Raw genomic sequence first — 22,088 nt, forward strand, 5'->3', positions numbered from 1 at the left:
CTACCTCCGTTTTATAGATCTTAAAATAATACAACGCTTCATCTTTTAATTTTAATAAATACACATAGGAAAAACGAGTGCAATCATCTATGAAAGTTATAAAATATCTTTTGCCACCTTTGGTCAACTCTCCATTCATCTCACACGTCAGAATGGATTAGTTCTAACGGTGCCAAATCCCTCGCCGCAGCAGCCTTGTGAGGCTTGCGATGTTGTTTTGATTCAACACATACATGGCACTTAGAACCTTTGACCACATCGAATTTTGGAATTAAATTTAAACCTAGCTAAGCGAGTCATGCAACCAAAATTAATATGATATAATTGCAAATGCCAAATATTTGTCTCATCATCGTGGCTCACATGGTTCATGAAATTAAAACAAGTATCTGTCAAAGACAAGCGGAACAAGCCTCCGCTCTCATAGCTTTTCCAACAAAAGTACCATACTTAGAAAGTACGCACTTATTAGACTCGAATACAAGTTTAAAACCATCACGACAAAGCAAAGAACTATTGATCAAATTCTTCTTTATTCAGGAGACATGATGCACGTTCTTCAACTGCACGGTCTTTCCCGAAGTAAGCTTGAGATCGACCGTACCAACACCACGTACAGCCACACGTGCCCCATTCTCCATCAACAAGAAGGAAGTCCGCCCGACATGATAAGAAAAAAATAAAGAAACATCAGCACACACATGTATATTTGCACCAGTATCAACCCACCAATCGGGTGAATGACAAATTGAAAGAACAGTAGGCAATAAATTACCATACCCCGTTGTTCCTGCATCAGTCTCAACTGTGTTTGCTGTTTTCTTGTTTGGCTTCCACTTAGCCTCCTCGCACTCTCTAGCATAGTGCCCAGGCTTGCCACAAGTGAAATAATTTCCCCTTTCCTTCTTCTTCTTCTTCTTAAAAGGAGTGGTAGACTTTTGTTTGAGTTCTTGCTGGAATGTCTTCTTTTGGGGCTTAGGATGATTCTTCTGTACCACATGGGCACTCGAACTCCCCTCACCAACCTTCTTGGCACGGACATCCTTTGCTCTCGCCTTCTCTTCAACATCCAAAGAGCCAATGAGCTCAGCAATACCAAACTCTTGTCTCTTATGTTTCAGAGAGGTAGCAAAATCTGTCCAAGCCTGTGGCAGCTTAGCAATGATATAGCCTGCCACAAACTTGTCGGGCAACACACATCCAAACATTTCGAGTTCTTTTGCTAGTGTTTGTACCTCATGAGCTTGTTCCACTATAGAATGGCCATCGACCATCCGATAGTCATGAAACTGCTCCATGACATACAACTCAGAACCAGCATCAGACACTCCATATTTGGCCTCAAGTGCTTCTCACATGGCCTTACCAGTCTATAGTGGCACATATGCATCTACTATGGAGTCTCCTAGCACGCTCAAAATTGCTGCCTTGAACGTATTGTCAGCATGTTGGAACGCACGCTCCTACTCAGGAGTATGCGGCCCAACAGCCCTAGGCTCAGCAACAAAGTAGCGGTGCATAGCAGTCAATCATAATATGCACCTCTGCCGCCACCTCTTATAGTGAGTGCCCTCAAACACATTCGGTTTCAGCATACCCGTAAAGCCAACTACCGAAAATTGCCTGTCACGTTTTTGGATTGTTAGATAATTAGGCATTTTCAATAGCAATTTAATCCAAAAAAAAACGATAAACAAAAGGTTGGTGACATCATACATGTGCTTGTGTGATCTAAGCATGAACATCATGTATATGATACTAACCAGCAAGATAAGTACACAAGACCTTACTGGATAACGGAGAATAGAGACATACCCAGCGGCAGAGCCAAGGTTGGTGACATCATACATGTGCTTGTGTGATCTAAGCATGAACGTCATGTATATGATACTAACCAGCAAGGTAAGTACACAAGACCTTACTGGATAACGGAGAACAGAGACATACCCAGCGGCTAGAGCCGGATGCACTAGTCGACATAGTGCAGGTCGGTGTAGTCGTCCCGCTCGTTGCAGTGCAGGAAGGAAGCAGTGCCGATCACCTAGAGACGTGCGCCGAGGCCGGGAAGAAGAAGACGATCGATGCGAGTAGTCGTGCCGCTAACGACACTCCCCAAAAACGTGATTGCCGCCCTTCACCCGAGCAGGTGAACTCGAAGACGGCAGACGTTCCGGAGGCTCTACTCACCTAGTTACTGTGCGCGCAGGGAACCAGGACAGGGAGAACCAAAGAGCAGCAGATGTGGTTGACTTCGGAAGGCTCTACTCACCCTAGTTCCTGTGCGCGCAAGGAACGGGAACGAGGGAGAACCAAAGAGCAGCAGGATGTGGTTGACTCTGAAGCGAAGAAGAAGATGACTGACGGAGGAGTTGGGATGTGGTTGACTCCCGGAGGCTCTACTCATCCCAGTTCCTTTGCGCGCAGGGAACCGGGACGGGGAGAACCAAAGAGCAGCAAATGTGGTTGACTCCGAAGCGAAGAAGAAGATGACTGACGGAGGAGTTGGGAATATATGCTCGTGGCAGGGAAGCGATGAGTCTCAGGAGGAGATTAGGAGACGGAAGAGCTCTGTCCATCAAGGCTCAGCCAGCGGTAACGGGTGAAACTCCCATAATCAAGTCGCCACTGATTAAAAATGGAAGAAACTTCCGTAATTATGCAACTTGATTGGTAAAACACGGCCCCGTCCCGCGACGCCCACGCCCACGGCCCGGCCGGCGGCGGCGGCGCGCGCGCGCGCGTGTGGCACACCTATGTTCTTTTCTCAGCTTCTCAATATAGATGAACAATATTCAACCATATAAACCAATTCAACGTCTAGTCAAAATCCCATACGGTATTAAACCATACACCGCGCATTATTACGGACCATACAGTTTATTTGATTTATTAAATATTATATGGGTCAAGCCATAATATATCCAACATATCACAGTATGACAGAGATCATAGAGTATCTATATGAAATATTTTATTAGCTGTAAATATTAGTGGTAAACATCTTGATACTTATGACTACTAAGATTCTAGTCCAGATGTGAGCATGAGTTGATGGACTAGGTGTATATAATTATATAAGTACATTATGTGAAAATGCTACGCAAATTAATGGTACTTAAGGTCAGTTGTTGATCTGTTTGAATGTACAGGTAGTATCTAAGAAGACTCTATTGTCCGCTTCACCGTCTTATCGCGAAAATGCGGTGCTGCGAGAACTTATTTCAAAGTGCGGGGGCCTTCCCTCAATAATAGTGGCTATGGCTGGCATATTGGCTACCAAGGCAGCGTGGATGGACGCTGCAGGTTCCATCAATCTGAGGTTTATAAATGAGGTAGAGATGAACCCGGAGTTTGACAGCCTATGGGATCTATTTAGTTGGATGCATTCCTGCTTCCGCACTTGTCCGGATTCCATCAAGCCATGCATCTTCTACCTATCATTTTTTCCTAGAGACCACAACATTCGGCGAAGGCGTCTAGTAAGGCGTTGGATCGCTGAGGGCTACTCCAGGGACAGTGATGATAAATCTGCAGAGGAGAATGGGGAGGAGTTCTTCTCCAAGCTCCTCAATCTGAGCATAATCCAACCGGAGTCATCAGCCATCAGTGACGCAAGGGTGGTCTTATGCCGAGTCAATGGATTTTTGCGTGAGTGCATCCTGTCACGGGCAATGGAGGAAAACCTTGTATTTGAACTGACCGACACTAGCAGCCCAACCACCAAAAGCAGTGGACGTCATCTTGTCATATCTGAAAACTGGGACAGAAATATGACTGTGTTCCAGAGGATCGACTTCTCACGGCTACGGTCAATGACAGTGGTTGGAATGTGGAAATCATTCTTCATCTCCAAAAGTATGAAGCTTCTCCGGGTGTTGGATCTGGAGGATTCATTAGGTTTAACAGATGCAGATGTTGAGCAGATGGTAAAGCGGCTGTGTTGCCTCAAGTTCCTGTCGCTAAGAGGATGCCGTGGGATCTTCCATCTACCTAGCTCAATTGGTGGTCTGAGGCAGCTTCAGACTTTGGACGTGATGGACACCTCCATAGTCACTCTGCCAGCAACTATCACCAAACTACAGATGCTGCAGTATATCCGTGGGGGCACGCCTAGTATCTCATTAGAGGATCCATCAGTGCCAAATGCTTCTTCATCCTGGCTGTCCAAGTTCCGCCATCTCAGTCATCTTGTTGGTGTTCGGGTGCCCATTGGGATCAGGGAACTGAGGTCCTTGCACACGCTTGGTGTAGTTAATATAGGTTCTTCAGCGGGGGAGGCCATACTGAAAGCGCTAAAGAAGCTCACCCAATTGCGCAAGCTGGGAGTGTTCGGCGTCAACAGGAATAACAGTACGGCGTTTTCCTCTGCAATATCGGGTCATGTCCATTTGGAATCCTTGTCAGTGTGGTTCGACAAAGAAAGTCAATGTTGTTTGGATGACACATTCCTGCCTTTAAAGAACCTACAGAGCCTCAAACTGTACGGGCTTGTAGACAAATTGCAATTTTTACAGATCGGCCAGCTTAGCAAGCTCGCAAAGTTGGATCTAGAGATAACCACATTAAGGGAATGGGACATAAGGTTTTTTGGCATGCTACCAAAACTATGCATTCTGCGCCTTTGTGTCAATCAGCCTGAAGATGTTCGGCTCCATTTTTGTGTTTTTATAGATGGAGTTGAGCAGCGCTCTTATCAGAAGCTCAAGGTCCTTGAGATTGCTTGCATGTCCAGCTTACATGTGACTTTTGGATCAGAAACAATGAAAAAACTTGATCTGCTGAAATTTGACTGCTGCAGTGGGTCGTCACATCAGCTTTCTGGCCTGGTTCATCTATCTGAACTCAAGGAAGTCTGGCTGAAGGGCTCCTACGAGGAAACACTGAAGCATGACGTGCAGGACCAGCTTGCAGACCATCCAGGGAAACCTGTGCTGAAGCTGGAGGAAGAAGCACCACGTCAGTAGACCTAATGGATGCTACTCTGAATGTCATTTCTCCCTGTCCACGCATTGTCGCATTACCGTTTGTTATATACAGCTCGATCGGATTTTCTCCATCTAAATGCTTGTGTGTACCTGACCTAGGCAAAAAACAACATGCCAACAGACACTGAAGCATATTTGGTACTTCATCTTCCAAACAGATGCATGTTCTCCTAGTTGATGGACAAGTTTAATTTGTGTACCAGGATTGAACATTTGACCTTGCTGCCGCAACAGTTCTATTTATATCGTCATGCAATTTGGTTTTATGGTGGAGAATCTATCATCAGTGACCTCCTTGTTCTTTCAGATTAATTGTTTGCGATTGTTTTTAATTTTTCTTTGGAAATATGTTGTGTTGATTGCTTTTTTTTTTTGCTATATCCTCTTTTGACGGCTTCACGTACACTTGAGGTGTTTCTTTTCGCTAAATCTATATGGCGCTCGGGTGATTCTGGGTGTCGTGTCACTCGATTTCTCTGCCATCCATCTGGTGGCATGAACGGACGCGATGACAGATGGGCGAAGCGCGCGCCTAATCCCGCGCACTCTACTCTCCAATGGCCCCGCCGCATGCACCGGAAAAGGCATCGCATTAACTCGTGCAGTGGACAGCGCGCCTCCTTCTTCCTCGCTCCTCTTCTCGCATCCTTCTCTTTCTTCCTCGCCTCCGACCCCACTCCGGCGTCCGCACACCGGCGTGCCGTGCGCCGCGTGCACCTGCGGCCCTGCGTAGTTCTTCCTCCCCATCCCCACTCGTCCAGTGCCGATGCCGCCGCGTCGCAGCCCGGGCCGAGGTGCTGCCTTGTGCAAATTCATTTCTTGATTAGTAGCTACAGATTACACCTCAATGTAGCATATTTTACCATGGGTGTAAGTTCTAGGTTTAATTGGTGTAAATTAACTCTTTATAAATGAGAGTGGTCATTTGGATTACTTGAACAGTTCTCTATGTTTTTTTGCTTTTGATCTTCTTCTAATTTGCCTTTCATAGAAATGATCGGTTGAATCTGTCTTTCTTCTATGTTTTTTTTTTCTGCTTTGATCTTCTTTTAATTTGCCTTTCATAGAAATGATCTGTGAATTCTGTCTTTTTTCTTTGTTTTTTTTTTGCTTCGATCTTCTTCTAATTTGCCTTTTATAGAAATGATCGGTTAGATCTGTCTTTTTTCTTTTGATTTTCTGCTTTGTTCTTCTAATATGCCTTTAATACAACTGATATGTTTAATCTGTATTTTTTTATTTTTTATTTTTTGTTTTGTTTTTGACCTTTTCATTTCGTTCTTTGGATTTTGTTGTGGTTATGAGAATCGGGTGACAGATCACCTTGAATCACTCGATTTCTTTTGTATGGTAAATTTGAGTGATTTTATCTGTTCTGTCACTCGGGTGAGTTTTCGGTAGACAGACCCTTTCTTTTTCATCTACTCTAATATGAATGCACTAATCAGGGCCCTCAAATCCATTGCAGTATACACTGGCATATGGGACCTGCTCATCATTCGGCCACATCCACTATCGTTTCAAATCAAGTGAGCTATGGTGGCGCGAGAGAGGAGCACGGGAGATGACACGGAGAGGTCCGATCGATGGCACAAGGAGGAGAGCCACGGACCCACGGTGTGTGTGTGTGTCGAGTGTCTCACCTCACCGAGAGGAGCGGAGCCATATTTAAATGGGCCTCGCGGGAACGGGCGCCAAGGAGGGCAGCCGCACCAGGCCAAGGGGCTATTGCGCGTACGGTCGTGCTCCTGTCGGAGCGCGCGACTCCCGGCCTGCGTCCGCGTCCGCGCGTACGGTGGCATATAGGCCCGAGTTAGCAGCCTATATGAACATGAAGTGGGCCGGACCGAAAATATTGAAGCAGGTTTAAAATACGCATCAGTTTGAATCGCGCCACTGATGCTAATCATGAAAGAAAATCGAGATGAGCATGCCTACCAATCTTCTTGTACCTGCGCGCGCACGTCACAATTGGATGTCAAGGTGCGTACACATTGACCTTTCGCGTACACATACACATTATGGGCGTATGATGTCTACATCACCTCAATGTTGCAATGCTCTGTGTCTGTTTGCCTGATGATACGTACAGCAAGGAGCAGTTTTTGTTTCATTTCTGATTTTTTCATTGTTTCATTTAGTCTCAGTTTCACGAGGTTCTTTAAATGTTTTTTATTTTCAGTTTTCTGAAATCTTTTATTTTCATATTTCAGTCATGTTTTTTTTTAATTTTTTTAGTTTTAGATTTTAGTTACCCTTTTAGGTTCAAATGTCTTTCTAAATTCTGCATATTAGTTGCCTCACCTGTAATATATAAGTTATTACAAAAGAGTAGCCATCGCATACATAAGTTGACACAAAAAAATTTGCCCCTAGTTTTAGTTTTCAGTCAGTTTTTTTAATTCAGTTTTTAGTCATGGATTTTTTTTATTTCTTTTAGTTTTAGTTTTCAGTCTGTTTTTTCAGTTTTTTAGTTTCATTTTTCATTCAACTTTTTATTACTTATTGTTAGTTTCAGATTTCAATCACCCTTCTAGGTTTGACTTCCTAAATACCGCATATTAGTTGCTTCACCTATAATGTATAAGTTATTACAAAAGTATAGCCATTGTACACAAAAGTTGTCACAAAAGAATTTGCCCCTAGTTTTAGTTTTAGTCAAGTTTTTTTTCCATTTTTTAGTTTCAGTTTTGAGTCATGTTTTTTTAGTTTCAGTTCTCAGTCATCCTTTTAGGTTCGAATACATTCTTAAATCCTGCATATTAGTTGTATAATAATTTACCCTCTAAGTTCGCACCTTATGACATGCTTCATCTAATAATTAGCCCCTCAGGGTGCAGCTTATCTTATTTTAGGTTGCTACTCTTGTCTTTTTTATAAATGTCCCTCCAATTTTTAGCTAGTCATGTTTTCCCGGCTTATATAGTGGGTTTTTATAATAACTTGCCCCTCTAATTGACAGCTTATGCAATGCTTGTTCTAACAATTTGCTTCTAGGTTGTAGCTTGTCTTGTTTTGTATCGTTACCCTCATTTTTTAACGAATGCCCTCAGTTGACAGCAAGCCATGTATCCTGACTTTTTTAATATGTTTTATAATAACTTGCCTCCTAATTGGTAGTTTATGCAATGTTTATTTTAGTAATTTGCGCTCTACTTTGCAGCTTGTCTTGTTTTGGTCTATTACTCTCTTTAGGGATTAATAACTTTATGTAAATACTATATAACAAATTTATTATATTTCCATGGTAACAGTCGATGTGCATACCAAATTAAAAACTTTAGTTTATTTTTAGAGTAGCAAGTTTAGTATTATATGGTAGCAACTTTTTTTTCATAAATCTTCTATCACATTTTTACACATAAATTGCTACTAAAATAAAATTCTTCGAAACGTAGGCAAGTGGAGTTTAGTTTTATTCGTCTCGTCACGTAGAATATTACAATGTAGACGAAATTGAAAACGGTAAATAATTTAAAAGTTAAAGCAATTCCAAAAAAAAAGTTTAGGTTTTTCGCTTACGTCAGTTGCATGCATTTGCTGGCTCCGTTCGCGTGCCCTTAAACCCGGCTTGATCTGCTTATTTTTTTCATCCGAAACAGTGTTTTTCTCTCACAAATTCATCCAGCATTTATCAAACTATCCAAATTCCTTCAGAATTCGGACAAGCGAACGGGTTCGCTGTTGCACGTGCAGCAGGACTGCAGCGGGTCGACGGGAGCAGGTGGACGGCAGTTATAGCGAGCAGATATTACCTCGGCTTGCTTGCGTGAGTTGGTCCAAATCCCATGGAGGCCTTGTTTAGCTCGCAAATTTTAGTTCCTATTACATGGGGTGGTTTGGACGCATCTATGAAATATTAAATATAGATAAAAAAAAATAACTAATTATACATGTTACGACTAATTTACGAGATAAATTTTTTAAGTCTAATTAGTACATGATTTGACAACATGGTGCTACAGTAAATGTGCTGTAACGCGTGCTGCCGTCATATTAATTAGGCTTAATAAATTCATCTCGTAAATTACTGAGGACTTCTATAATTCATTTTATTATTATTATTATCCGAACACTCTCGCGTGACACCACGATATGACATTCAATATAACACTATCTCTGTATTTAAACCCAGCCTAAGCAATGTCGGGGCGCACGGAGGGGTCGCGCGCTCCCCCATGGCGCGACAGGTCGCGCTATAACGCGGTCCCTTGGCCAGGGTGGTGGCGTGGGAGAAAGTCTGAAAAAAAAAAAGACAAGCAGAGGTGAGTTTTTGGTGGGATAAGGTAGGAAGCTCCCTACGTACCAGAGATCGGGGCTGAGAGGGGAAACAATTCCATGTACTACCGTATCCACTACAACCTCCGTGCATACATACCCAGCTCTCCGCAGCTTCATCCGCTCGGCTTTGACGCACGACTCCGCATGACTGCACGCCGTTGGATGGCAGGCATCTAGGAGTATGTATGTATGCACAGGAGCACCGTGGATACTGTATCCATAGAATTTTTTTCCCTGAGAGGAGGGGGGGCTTTGGAGGTCTCCAACTTGAGTTTTTTTTAGGAAAGTAGAAACTTGAGTTGGACCTTTGTTGGATTAAGTTTTTTTCTAACACAAAAGATAGAGTAGAGATCCTCTGCATAAAGGTCAAATAAGATTAAAGATCCTGTGGCTTAAGCTCCATGTGTTGACAATTAGATCTAGAAAAAATAACCGCAACATAATTTATTTTTTTAGAATATATATAACAACCACAGTAAATTCTGAGTGCTTAAACCGTACGTTCAATAGGTGGAACTTACCAAGTCAGTATAGAGAATTTGACCCGATTAAGAGAACCCCGGTCCCGGTGAGTCACACAATGCCATGAGTAGCATCAAATTAACTCGTGTGAGTCGTCATAGATTAATTCACAAACCAGTTTTACAAATCGACATGATCAGGGTTAAGGCCTCCGTTTTGAACACAAAAACTTTAAAGGAGCTAGTTGAATTTCAAAAATTAAAAACATATATAGGCTAAAAACGTCTTCCAAAGAGGGTCGAAACTCTTTTTTCTTTTCCTATCGTCTAATAAAACTTGCGACAAAGCTTTTACCGTCCTTTAAAAAAAAAGAGGGTCTAAAAGGAATTTATAACGAATTGATATGTTTGTGTCTTACACATTGTAACACCTCTGGTGTTACGAGCTCACTAAGCACTGAGATTGTGGCCTGAGAAATAGATCTATAAGTATAGTGAGTTACTTTAATCAAATGCGATAATGAAAATTCTAACAAGAAAATAAGAAAAGTAGTTTTAATTGTTTGGCACGAAAAGCAATTTCTATAAACAAAAAAATAAATATAGCTTGTGTGTAGTGCTTAAGTAAAGGTGATGAGCAAATGGTGTAAATGAAAAGTGCAACTTTAATTTTTGAAAACAAAGGTTGTTAACTAGTGTTCTTGGAAGCTCAAAAATCAAATTGGAAATTAAAATTAGCCCTTTTCGTTGAATCGGCAAAAATTTGAAGTTGTGTTGAAAGTACACTTTTTGGTGATTTATAAAATACAAAATAGTTAAATAACGCCCTAATATTTTGGTTCTATTGTTTGGTATAAAGTGTGTGCTAAGTCGTGAAATGGTTGTTGGTGAAGTTTGGTAAAGTTTAGACTGTTTAAAAATTCAACCAAAAGTGCTAGGGAGTGTTAGTTCTAAATGGAACCTTGAATTCCTTTTAAGTCTGAAAAGATGATAGACAATGCTACTTCGACATTTAAATATCCACAAAATTTCCTAAACACCAACTTCATGTTTTTGCACCGTCAGCTGCGTCGAAATGAGCACTTGAGAGCGGTGTAGGTCGAGGTGGCGATAGGTGTCACGGTAATCTCATAGAAATTGCCTAACTTCGATCAGAACGCACTAGAACCTTATCACCGGTGCTTTGCTCGTGAACCAGTGTTCAAGCGACATGATCACCTTGGCATCCTCCCCTCTCCCTCTAGTCACTCTTTAGTCTCGACGATTGCTTCGCTGGATAGCAGGTGGTGTGGACTTTAGGTTCGTGTAGTTGGTTGAGCCTTAGTCGAGCTTTTAAGCAGTTTTGGTATGCTTTAAATAGCGTGCACGACACCGTTTTCTGTCTTTCACCTTGTGTTCGCGGTGATCGTGCCCACGTGCTTTGCTGGCGCCGGGCTCGGCCCATGGCCGGCCGTGGCCTCTCCCTGCGGGCCAGCACACATGCTGCTGTCGCGTGTCGACCGAAGCCGCGGCGTGTCTCCTGCCTCGCCTTGTCGCGTCATGGCGTTTCTTCGCCGCTCGAACCACCTACTCGCCGAGCCGCTGCCTGCCCGCGTTGGCACGTCGAGTTAATGCTCTGATCATGGTGCCACTGCACTTCTCGCGCGTCGTTTGTGCATCGGCCCCGCGCGACCATTGTGCCGCTGTTGATAACGCGCGTTCACAGCCACTCATCTCACCTACCACGCCTGGTACGACTCGCACGTTATTGAGGAAAGGACCAAGCTCGATGGTGCCATAGCCGCTGCCTATACCGCTCTGCCCCTACGTCTGGCTTCTGGACAAGGTGTGCCACACATGGCTCCTAGCTTGCTCTCGCGCCCCTCTGTCCTGCCCTCTCTCCCTCCCTTTCTCTCTCACGCGTCCGCCATGGACGCCGACTCATGCGTGCTGCAGCTGTCCGTCTGGCCGTACGCTGCCCTGCGCGAGCTCCTGAGCGCCTCCTCCGCCGACCGCGTCGCTGCCGGAAGCCACAGTTGCCGACGCAGCCATCGCTGCCGTCGTCTGCTTCCGCAGCCAGCAGGCTGACCTGGCCTGCCTCGGGCCAAGCAGAGCAGCCCCTCGGGTGCGGTCAAGCACCCCGCTGCTCTCGCGGCGTTCTCCGCCGCCACCGGCCATCCTCCCCGGCCGGGTTCTGGCACTCCGCCTCCCCTGCCGTGGCCACACATGGCCGCTATATCGTGCCCCGCCTCGGTCCGCTTTGTGGTCAGGCCCTGGGCCGATCGTGGCCCGCGCGCCTCCTCGGCCGTCTAGTCGTCGCTAGCGGGCTCCCAACCGGCCGAATCGGCCGTCGGCCGGTCTCCTGCCCCTGCTCTGCTCATGAGGAAGAAGAGTAGACCTCGGGGTGAGAATAGAAACTTTTCCAGGGTTCCTAATGCAAAACCGTGACTCATATAAATAGCGATGCATAGTGTGTGATGTACTGCATGTTGAATAGAGAGAAGCTCAAGGGTCCCTTCGCAAAATAGTCGGCGTCTCCCTGGTTGGGCCGCGCGTGGGCCAGCCGCTTCTGGCTGGGCTGGGCTGCCTTGCCCGCTGGACCAGGCCGAGCTGGGCCGCTTCGGGCCTAAGGACCCTTTTTCCTTTTTCGGTGTTTTGTTAATTTCAGTAATCGGCTGAATGCTTGAAAATTCATAGTAAATAGTAGAAAATCATAAAAAGGAAAATGAATATGTTTTGGAATCCTTGTGACTAGCTCTATGCAGTAGACATATAATATCATATGCTTTAGTCTAAAGTTTTTGGTTGTTTTGTGTAGTTTGGTCTTTATGTTTATTTGTTAGAGGATGTTCTAGTAATCCAAATGCAGTGAAAATTTTATGGTAGACTAGTGTTGGCGTGTGTGTGCTCTGGTAAAAATTTCATGCACTATTGAGACATAGTTTTTGAGTTATTGATTTATCTCGTAATATGCTTGTTTAATGGTTTTTAAAATTATTAAAAGTAGACAAAAATAGAAAATGTGGTTCCATCATGTACTTTCACAATTATTGTGTTCCATTAACCCATAATATGGCTCTAGTGCTTAATAAAATGTTATTATATAAGTTTCATGATGCCATGTGCTTTATTGATTATTAATTCCACGTTGTAGGTGATTAAGCTTTTATATATACTAGATGTTTAGAATAACGTTAATAAATGCTTTATATGCTACTTGTTTTCCATGCTTGACTAAGTAAAGTGTTGCTCATCTTTGTTTGGTAATAATTGCATGCTTAGCATGTTGTTTGTTGTTTAATGTTTGTAAATGTTTTGTTATGCTTGTTTGACTTGAGAATGCATTGCATATTGCATATCATTTAGGAACGATGATGGATTAATGGGATCAACTGGGGTAGCTAAAAAGATGGTGCCAGGGATCAGGTCACAAAGATGGAATACTAATTTTTTGTTATATCTTACCCAGACAAGCCCCGGTGTATAACCCCTACTATTCTGCATCAAGCCTTATCGATATTCACCTTCCCAGAAAGATGAAATTGAGCGCCAAATCCAGGAAATGCTCACCAATGGCATTATCAAGCCCAGCCACAGCCCCTTTGCCTCCCCAGTTCTTTTGGTAAAGAAGAAAGATGGCAGCTGGCGTTTCTATGTGGATTACAGACAACTGAACAACATCACTATCAAGGACAAGTACCCCCTACCAGTTGTTGATGAACTCTTGGATGAACTCAATGGAGCAGCCTGGTTCACAAAACTGGATATGCTCTCTGGCTACCATCAAATCAGACTGCAACCAGCTAATGAAGAGAAAACAGCCTTCAAAACACATAGTGGGCATTAGGAATTTTGGGTGATGCCCTTCGGGCTCACCAATGCCCCGGCAACATTCCAAGCCTTAATGAACACAATTTTCAAGCCCCTACTCCGCAAGTGTGTGCTGGTATTCATGGATGACATTTTGATCTACAGTCCAACACTAGATGCCCACTTGCAACATTTGCAAGAGGTTTTCAAGATCCTTTAGCAGCATCAGTTCTTCCTCAAGCGCTCTAAGTGCTCATTTGCCCAACAGACTTTGGAGTACTTGGGCCACATCATCAGTGCTGAGGGAGTAGCCATAGACCCTAAGAAAATTGAAGTTGTGGCCAATTGGCCCACTCCAACAGATCTCAAACAGTTAAGGGGTTTCCTTGGATTATCTGGCTATTATCGCAAATTCATCAAGAATTATGGACTCATCAGTCGACCATTAACTGACCTCCTCAAGAAGGATGTTCTCTTTCACTAGACCCCCCAACTGCAAATGTGTTTTGAGGCTCTCAAACAGGCTTTGATCTCAGCCCCTGTTCTGGTCCTACCAGATTTCAGCAAGCCATTCACCATTGAGACAGATGCATCCTCCATAGGAGTTGGTGCTGTGCTTTCCCAGAACAACCACCCTGTGGCTTACATTAGTAAGGCACTTGGACCCCAAACTCAAGTATTATCTACATATGAAAAAGAATGCATGGCACTCATCTTGGCAGTTACCAAATGGAAATCCTATCTGCAACATCAGGAGTTCAGTATAGCCACTGATCATAAAAGCCTGATCCATTTGGGAGAACAAAAGTTACAGGAAGGGATGAAACATAAAGCCTTTCTCAAGCTTCTAGGTCTGCAGTACAAGATAGTGTACAAGAAAGGGTTGGAAAACAAGGCTGCTGATGCTTTATCTAGGCAAGCTGAACCTAGTACGATGGCAGCCATCTCTACCAGTACACCTAGGTGGCTAGAGATCATAGTGGAAGGATATACCAAGGATGATTAGACCAAGCAACTGTTCACAGAACTCAGCATCACTGGCTCCAATGATAAAGGCTTCACCTTATCGGATGGTCTTATCAAGTATAAAAATAGAATTTGGCTGGGCAATCATACAGAAGCCCACCAAGCAGTGTTACTGGCACTTCACTCTAGTGGTCTGGGAGGACACAGTGGTATTACTGCCACTTATCACAAGGTGCGTGCCCTGTTTGCCTGGCCCAACTTGAACCAATCTGTCATTGACTATATCAACGCTTGCCCAGGCTAAACCTGAACATTGTCGTTTGCTCGGTTTATTGCAACCATTACCCGTTCCCCAACATGCTTGGCACACTATCAGCCTTGATTTTATTGAAGGTCTACCCAAGTCCAAGCAATTTGACACTATTTTGGTCATTGTCGACAAACTAACCAAATATGCCCACTTCATATGCCTCAGTCATCCCTACACTGCCCTGTCAGTGGCTCACACCTTCATTTCCAATGTCTACAAATTGCACGGCATGCCTTCTGTCATCATTTCAGATAGAGATCGCCTATTCACTAGTACCCTATGGCAAGAGCTTTTCAAGCTGACTGACACCACACTCAACATGAGCCCAGCCTATCATCCACAGACCGACGGTTAAACGGAACGCTTAAACTAGTGCCTAGAAACCTATCTTCGTTGTATGGTTCACTCCTGTCCTCACAAGTGGGCTCAGTGGGTTCCATTAGCCGAGTTTTGGTATAATACCACCTACCACTCGGCCCATGGTCATACCCCATTTGAGGCCTTATACGGCTATCCGCCCAAGCACTTCGGCATTACACTTACTGATGCCTGCTCAGTTCCTGATCTGGAGGCTTGGCTCCAGTCCCGTAATATCATGTTGCAGCATATCCAGCACAACCTGGCTCGCGCTCAGCAGCGCATGAAACATCAAGCTGACAAGAATCGTCAGGAAAGAACCTTCGCTGTGGGTGATTGGGTCTATGTCAAGCTGCAACCACACATACAACAATCGGTTGCCCGTCGTACCAACCAAAAGCTTAGCTACAAGTACTTCGGACCATATCTGGTGCTCCAAACCGTGGGTAAACTAGCATATAAGCTTCAGTTACCTGCAAATAGTCAAATTCATCCTGTTTTGCATGTCTCACAGCTAAAGAAGGCTTTACCTTCGAACACTAATCTGTCTAATGATGATGAGCTTCAGCTTCTCTACATGTTGGAAGGGCTTCCCCCATCCCAGGTACTGGATCAGCGGCTTCATCTGGTAGGTCACCGGGTGGTACCGGTTGCTTTGTTGCAGCGTGAATCTTGTCCAGTGCATTGGGCTACCTGGGAGCGTGCTACGAATGTACCATCATCGCTGCTGCAGTCAGCTGGCACTGCATCGCGAGGGCGCGCTGCTGCTTAAGGAGGGGGAAATGTCACGACCAGGCCTCCGGCTGCTCTTCGTGGATGGGCCACACTAGCTGAAATGGCATGTAAGATGGCCTGCGAGCCGCATGGATGTATCGTCTGGGCTCGGCCCGTTTCCTTATCGTAGAACTGAACAAATACTCGCTGTGTGGGAGGATGGGAGGTCAGCGAATAATAAAAACCTAGTTCCGAACCCTCTTCTTCCTTCTGTTGTCTGCTCGGGGCGGCGCCGCCGCCGTGCTCCCAGCCGCGCGTGCACGCCGGCAAACCTATCTATCTGGTCAGGATCGTGACAAGGTACAACAACGAAGATCTTTGTAACCAGCTACACCGAGGTATAGAGCTTACAAAGGCGAACTCAATGGTGATGTTGGATTTTGCCAAAGAGCATCAGATGTAGAGAAATTGCTCATCGGAGTTTTGTCGAGTTCCATCACCGGCTCACCGCACCCATGAGTCAGCCTCTGCCATCCAAATCATTGAAGTGTGACTCGCCTCCTATCTCCCTTCTGCCCCGTCGTGTCCATGCCATCTTTGGCCCACACCTTAGAGCTTGCACCCTCTGCCGCCCATCGCCAGGCTAGCTCGTCCGCCTATGCCTTCTCCAGTTCTCCCCCTATGGCCCATGAGTAGCACGAGCCAATCGATCATGGCCATGAGAAAGGTAGGAGAGGAGAGATGGAGCTGATATGTGGGTTCTACATGTTGGGTCAATGACAACACACACTTCGTATGCCACATTGATACATGGGTAGGGTCAGATTTGTTTGGACGACTAAGAGACCCCAACAGAGTTTAAGGCCTGAACCGGTGCAATTTAAGAGTACATGGACCAGCAATGAGATAATATAAGTTTGAGGATCGGCCATAAATTTTACTCTTAATTTTTTTATTCATATTCATGTGATTAAAATTTCTGCACAAAATTAAGAACTTTTTTTTTCTGTCTTTTACCCGTTTCTTATTTTTAGGGTTTTGAAGACGCTGGAGATAAAAGCGAGGCCAACAATGATAGCACATCGACACGAAGCAATGAGATATCAACAGAGTATGACTTCAGCCATAACCAGAGGAATGTCTATTCCTCTTACCACAGGATCGTCCCCAACTCTAAAATGAAAGCAGCCAGGGACTGGATGCAGAATTCTTCCCTTGTTGGACGCCGATTGCAGATGGATCAACTTCGTCACTGTACAGTTCAGGCACAAATGAACCATTCTCAAGTTATGTCTGTTTGGGGGATACCTGGCGTGGGGAAATCAGCTCTTGTCAGGAACTTGTACTGCGACAGGATACTAGAGAACCAGCAATTTCAAGAATACGGTTGGGTGGGTTTATCACACTCCCGACCCTTCAATTTAAGGGACTTCTCACGAAGCTTGCTTATGAATTTTCATTCAGAGTCTCTTCAAGCCAAGGAAACTGCACCCTCTAATATAGTGGGGATCAAAGGCGCCATTGGAAAGTGTCGTGAGGTTCTAAGTACACGTCGGTGCCTTGTTGTTATCGATGGTCTTCAGTCCATACAGGAATGGGATTTGATACAATCTTCGTTGGTATCTAGACACTCTGAATCTAGAACTGTCATCATTGTGATAACAACTGAAGCAAGTTTTGCAACATACTGCGCAGATAAGGAAGAACTTGCGTTTAATGTCAAAACTCTAGAAGCTGATGCAGCCTTTGATCTCTTCGAAAATGAGGTGTGTTTCCTCGATCCGCCCAGTATATAGATCAGAAGTAAAACACATACATAGAAACAAACATGTATATACATGATATCCTGCTACTTCAGTAACCTCGGTATTTTCCTGCATGCATGCTCGTACTTACCATTTCACCCAGGGACATCTAAATATGGCATGAGATAATAATTGATAAGTTTATCATGTTAGATAAATATTGCACACCTATGTCCTTTTCTCAGCTTCTCAATATAGATGAACAATATTCAACCATATAAACCGATTCAACGTCTAGTCAAAATCCCATACGGTATTAAACCATACACCGCACATTATTACGGGCCATAGAGTTTATTTGATTTATTAAATATTATATGGACCAAGCCCATAATATATCCAACATATCACAGTTGGACAGAGATCATAGAGTATCTATATGAAATATTTTATTAGCTGTAAATATTAGTGGTAAACATCTTGATACTTATGACTACTAAGATTCTAGTCCAGATGTGAGCATGAGTTGATGTACTAGTGTATATAATTATATAAGTACATTATGTGAAAATCCTACGCAAATTAATGGTAATTAAGGTCAGTTGTTGATCTGTTTGAATGTACAGGTAGTATCTAAGAAGACTCTATTGTCCGCTTCACCGTCTTATCGCGAAAATGAGGTGCTGCGAGAACTTATTTCAAAGTGCGGGGGCCTTCCCTCAATAATAGTGGCTATGGCTGGCATATTGGCTACCAAGGCAGCGTGGATGGACGCTGCAGGTTCCATCAATCTGAGGTTTATAAATGAGGTAGAGATGAACCCGGAGTTTGACAGCCTATGGGATCTATTTAGTTGGATGCATTCCTGCTTCCGCACTTGTCCGGATTCCATCAAGCCATGCATCTTCTACCTATCATTTTTTCCTAGAGACCACAACATTCGGCGAAGGCGTCTAGTAAGGCGTTGGATCGCTGAGGGCTACTCCAGGGACAGTGATGATAAATCTGCAGAGGAGAATGGGGAGGAGTTCTTCTCCAAGCTCCTCAATCTGAGCATAATCCAACCGGAGTCATCAGCCATCAGTGACGCAAGGGTGGTCTTATGCCGAGTCAATGGATTTTTGCGTGAGTGCATCCTGTCACGGGCAATGGAGGAAAACCTTGTATTTGAACTGACCGACACTAGCAGCCCAACCACCAAAAGCAGTGGACGTCATCTTGTCATATCTGAAAACTGGGACAGAAATATGACTGTGTTCCAGAGGATCGACTTCTCACGGCTACGGTCAATGACAGTGGTTGGAATGTGGAAATCATTCTTCATCTCCAAAAGTATGAAGCTTCTCCGGGTGTTGGATCTGGAGGATTCATTAGGTTTAACAGATGCAGATGTTGAGCAGATGGTAAAGCGGCTGTGTTGCCTCAAGTTCCTGTCGCTAAGAGGATGCCGTGGGATCTTCCATCTACCTAGCTCAATTGGTGGTCTGAGGCAGCTTCAGACTTTGGACGTGATGGACACCTCCATAGTCACTCTGCCAGCAACTATCACCAAACTACAGATGCTGCAGTATATCCGTGGGGGCACGCCTAGTATCTCATTAGAGGATCCATCAGTGCCAAATGCTTCTTCATCCTGGCTGTCCAAGTTCCGCCATCTCAGTCATCTTGTTGGTGTTCGGGTGCCCATTGGGATCAGGGAACTGAGGTCCTTGCACACGCTTGGTGTAGTTAATATAGGTTCTTCAGCGGGGGAGGCCATACTGAAAGCGCTAAAGAAGCTCACCCAATTGCGCAAGCTGGGAGTGTTCGGCGTCAACAGGAATAACAGTACGGCGTTTTCCTCTGCAATATCGGGTCATGTCCATTTGGAATCCTTGTCAGTGTGGTTCGACAAAGAAAGTCAATGTTGTTTGGATGACACATTCCTGCCTTTAAAGAACCTACAGAGCCTCAAACTGTACGGGCTTGTAGACAAATTGCAATTTTTACAGATCGGCCAGCTTAGCAAGCTCGCAAAGTTGGATCTAGAGATAACCACATTAAGGGAATGGGACATAAGGTTTTTTGGCATGCTACCAAAACTATGCATTCTGCGCCTTTGTGTCAATCAGCCTGAAGATGTTCGGCTCCATTTTTGTGTTTTTATAGATGGAGTTGAGCAGCGCTCTTATCAGAAGCTCAAGGTCCTTGAGATTGCTTGCATGTCCAGCTTACATGTGACTTTTGGATCAGAAACAATGAAAAAACTTGATCTGCTGAAATTTGACTGCTGCAGTGGGTCGTCACATCAGCTTTCTGGCCTGGTTCATCTATCTGAACTCAAGGAAGTCTGGCTGAAGGGCTCCTACGAGGAAACACTGAAGCATGACGTGCAGGACCAGCTTGCAGACCATCCAGGGAAACCTGTGCTGAAGCTGGAGGAAGAAGCACCACGTCAGTAGACCTAATGGATGCTACTCTGAATGTCATTTCTCCCTGTCCACGCATTGTCGCATTACCGTTTGTTATATACAGCTCGATCGGATTTTCTCCATCTAAATGCTTGTGTGTACCTGACCTAGGCAAAAAACAACATGCCAACAGACACTGAAGCATATTTGGTACTTCATCTTCCAAACAGATGCATGTTCTCCTAGTTGATGGACAAGTTTAATTTGTGTACCAGGATTGAACATTTGACCTTGCTGCCGCAACAGTTCTATTTATATCGTCATGCAATTTGGTTTTATGGTGGAGAATCTATCATCAGTGACCTCCTTGTTCTTTCAGATTAATTGTTTGCGATTGTTTTTAATTTTTCTTTGGAAATATGTTGTGTTGATTGCTTTTTTTTTTTGCTATATCCTCTTTTGACGGCTTCACGTACACTTGAGGTGTTTCTTTTCGCTAAATCTATATGGCGCTCGGGTGATTCTGGGTGTCGTGTCACTCGATTTCTCTGCCATCCATCTGGTGGCATGAACGGACGCGATGACAGATGGGCGAAGCGCGCGCCTAATCCCGCGCACTCTACTCTCCAATGGCCCCGCCGCATGCACCGGAAAAGGCATCGCATTAACTCGTGCAGTGGACAGCGCGCCTCCTTCTTCCTCGCTCCTCTTCTCGCATCCTTCTCTTTCTTCCTCGCCTCCGACCCCACTCCGGCGTCCGCACACCGGCGTGCCGTGCGCCGCGTGCACCTGCGGCCCTGCGTAGTTCTTCCTCCCCATCCCCACTCGTCCAGTGCCGATGCCGCCGCGTCGCAGCCCGGGCCGAGGTGCTGCCTTGTGCAAATTCATTTCTTGATTAGTAGCTACAGATTACACCTCAATGTAGCATATTTTACCATGGGTGTAAGTTCTAGGTTTAATTGGTGTAAATTAACTCTTTATAAATGAGAGTGGTCATTTGGATTACTTGAACAGTTCTCTATGTTTTTTTGCTTTTGATCTTCTTCTAATTTGCCTTTCATAGAAATGATCGGTTGAATCTGTCTTTCTTCTATGTTTTTTTTTTCTGCTTTGATCTTCTTTTAATTTGCCTTTCATAGAAATGATCTGTGAATTCTGTCTTTTTTCTTTGTTTTTTTTTTGCTTCGATCTTCTTCTAATTTGCCTTTTATAGAAATGATCGGTTAGATCTGTCTTTTTTCTTTTGATTTTCTGCTTTGTTCTTCTAATATGCCTTTAATACAACTGATATGTTTAATCTGTATTTTTTTATTTTTTATTTTTTGTTTTGTTTTTGACCTTTTCATTTCGTTCTTTGGATTTTGTTGTGGTTATGAGAATCGGGTGACAGATCACCTTGAATCACTCGATTTCTTTTGTATGGTAAATTTGAGTGATTTTATCTGTTCTGTCACTCGGGTGAGTTTTCGGTAGACAGACCCTTTCTTTTTCATCTACTCTAATATGAATGCACTAATCAGGGCCCTCAAATCCATTGCAGTATACACTGGCATATGGGACCTGCTCATCATTCGGCCACATCCACTATCGTTTCAAATCAAGTGAGCTATGGTGGCGCGAGAGAGGAGCACGGGAGATGACACGGAGAGGTCCGATCGATGGCACAAGGAGGAGAGCCACGGACCCACGGTGTGTGTGTGTGTCGAGTGTCTCACCTCACCGAGAGGAGCGGAGCCATATTTAAATGGGCCTCGCGGGAACGGGCGCCAAGGAGGGCAGCCGCACCAGGCCAAGGGGCTATTGCGCGTACGGTCGCGCTCCTGTCGGAGCGCGCGACTCCCGGCCTGCGTCCGCGTCCGCGTCCGCGCGTACGGTGGCATATAGGCCCGAGTTAGCAGCCTATATGAACATGAAGTGGGCCGGACCGAAAATATTGAAGCAGGTTTAAAATACGCATCAGTTTGAATCGGGCCACTGATGCTAATCATGAAAGAAAATCGAGATGAGCATGCCTACCAATCTTCTTGTACGTGCGCGCGCACGTCACAATTGGATGTCAAGGTGCGTACACATTGACCTTTAGCGTACAC

The 22,088-nt window shown here is 44.5% G+C and overlaps 2 protein-coding genes across 6 annotated transcripts in view; both read left to right on the forward strand.

Moving 5' to 3' along the window:
- Positions 1 to 6,775, forward strand: part of LOC136483692 (uncharacterized) — a 67,032-nt gene extending 60,257 nt beyond the window's left edge. For 3 of the 5 annotated variants that reach the window (XM_066481005.1, XM_066480855.1, XM_066481073.1), the window contains exon 11: positions 3,150 to 3,284. Coding sequence is in view for 1 of the 5 variants with exons in the window: in XM_066481116.1 (XP_066337213.1) it covers positions 6,454 to 6,657 (204 nt within the window). In the remaining 4 variants the exon portion in view is untranslated. Of the gene's footprint in view, positions 1 to 3,149; positions 3,285 to 6,453 lie in introns of those variants that run through there. The other 2 variants (XM_066481116.1, XM_066480963.1) reach the window with 2 other exon arrangements.
- A 109-nt stretch (positions 6,776 to 6,884) lies between these two features.
- LOC136484001 (disease resistance protein Pik-2-like) lies at positions 6,885 to 20,345 on the forward strand. The gene is made up of 3 exons (XM_066481195.1): positions 6,885 to 6,968; positions 16,898 to 17,629; positions 18,235 to 20,345. The coding sequence occupies exons 1-3, from the start codon at positions 6,885 to 6,887 to the stop codon at positions 20,047 to 20,049; spliced, it is 2,631 nt and encodes an 876-aa protein (XP_066337292.1). The 3' UTR covers positions 20,050 to 20,345.
- Positions 20,346 to 22,088: the final 1,743 nt, after the last annotated feature.

Source organism: Miscanthus floridulus, chromosome 1, assembly GCF_019320115.1.
Source record: "Miscanthus floridulus cultivar M001 chromosome 1, ASM1932011v1, whole genome shotgun sequence".
Taxonomy (NCBI): domain Eukaryota; kingdom Viridiplantae; phylum Streptophyta; class Magnoliopsida; order Poales; family Poaceae; genus Miscanthus; species Miscanthus floridulus.

Excerpts from the sequence above, each read along its gene's own strand:
- LOC136484001 (XM_066481195.1), top strand. The coding sequence starts at position 6,885 with ATGCTAATCATGAAAGAAAATCGAGATGAGCATGCCTACCAATCTTCT. Across the intron at positions 6,969-16,897 it reads CGTCACAATTGGATGTCAAG|GGTTTTGAAGACGCTGGAGA; the intron begins GTGCGTACACAT and ends TCTTATTTTTAG. Across the intron at positions 17,630-18,234 it reads TTGATCTCTTCGAAAATGAG|GTAGTATCTAAGAAGACTCT; the intron begins GTGTGTTTCCTC and ends TTGAATGTACAG.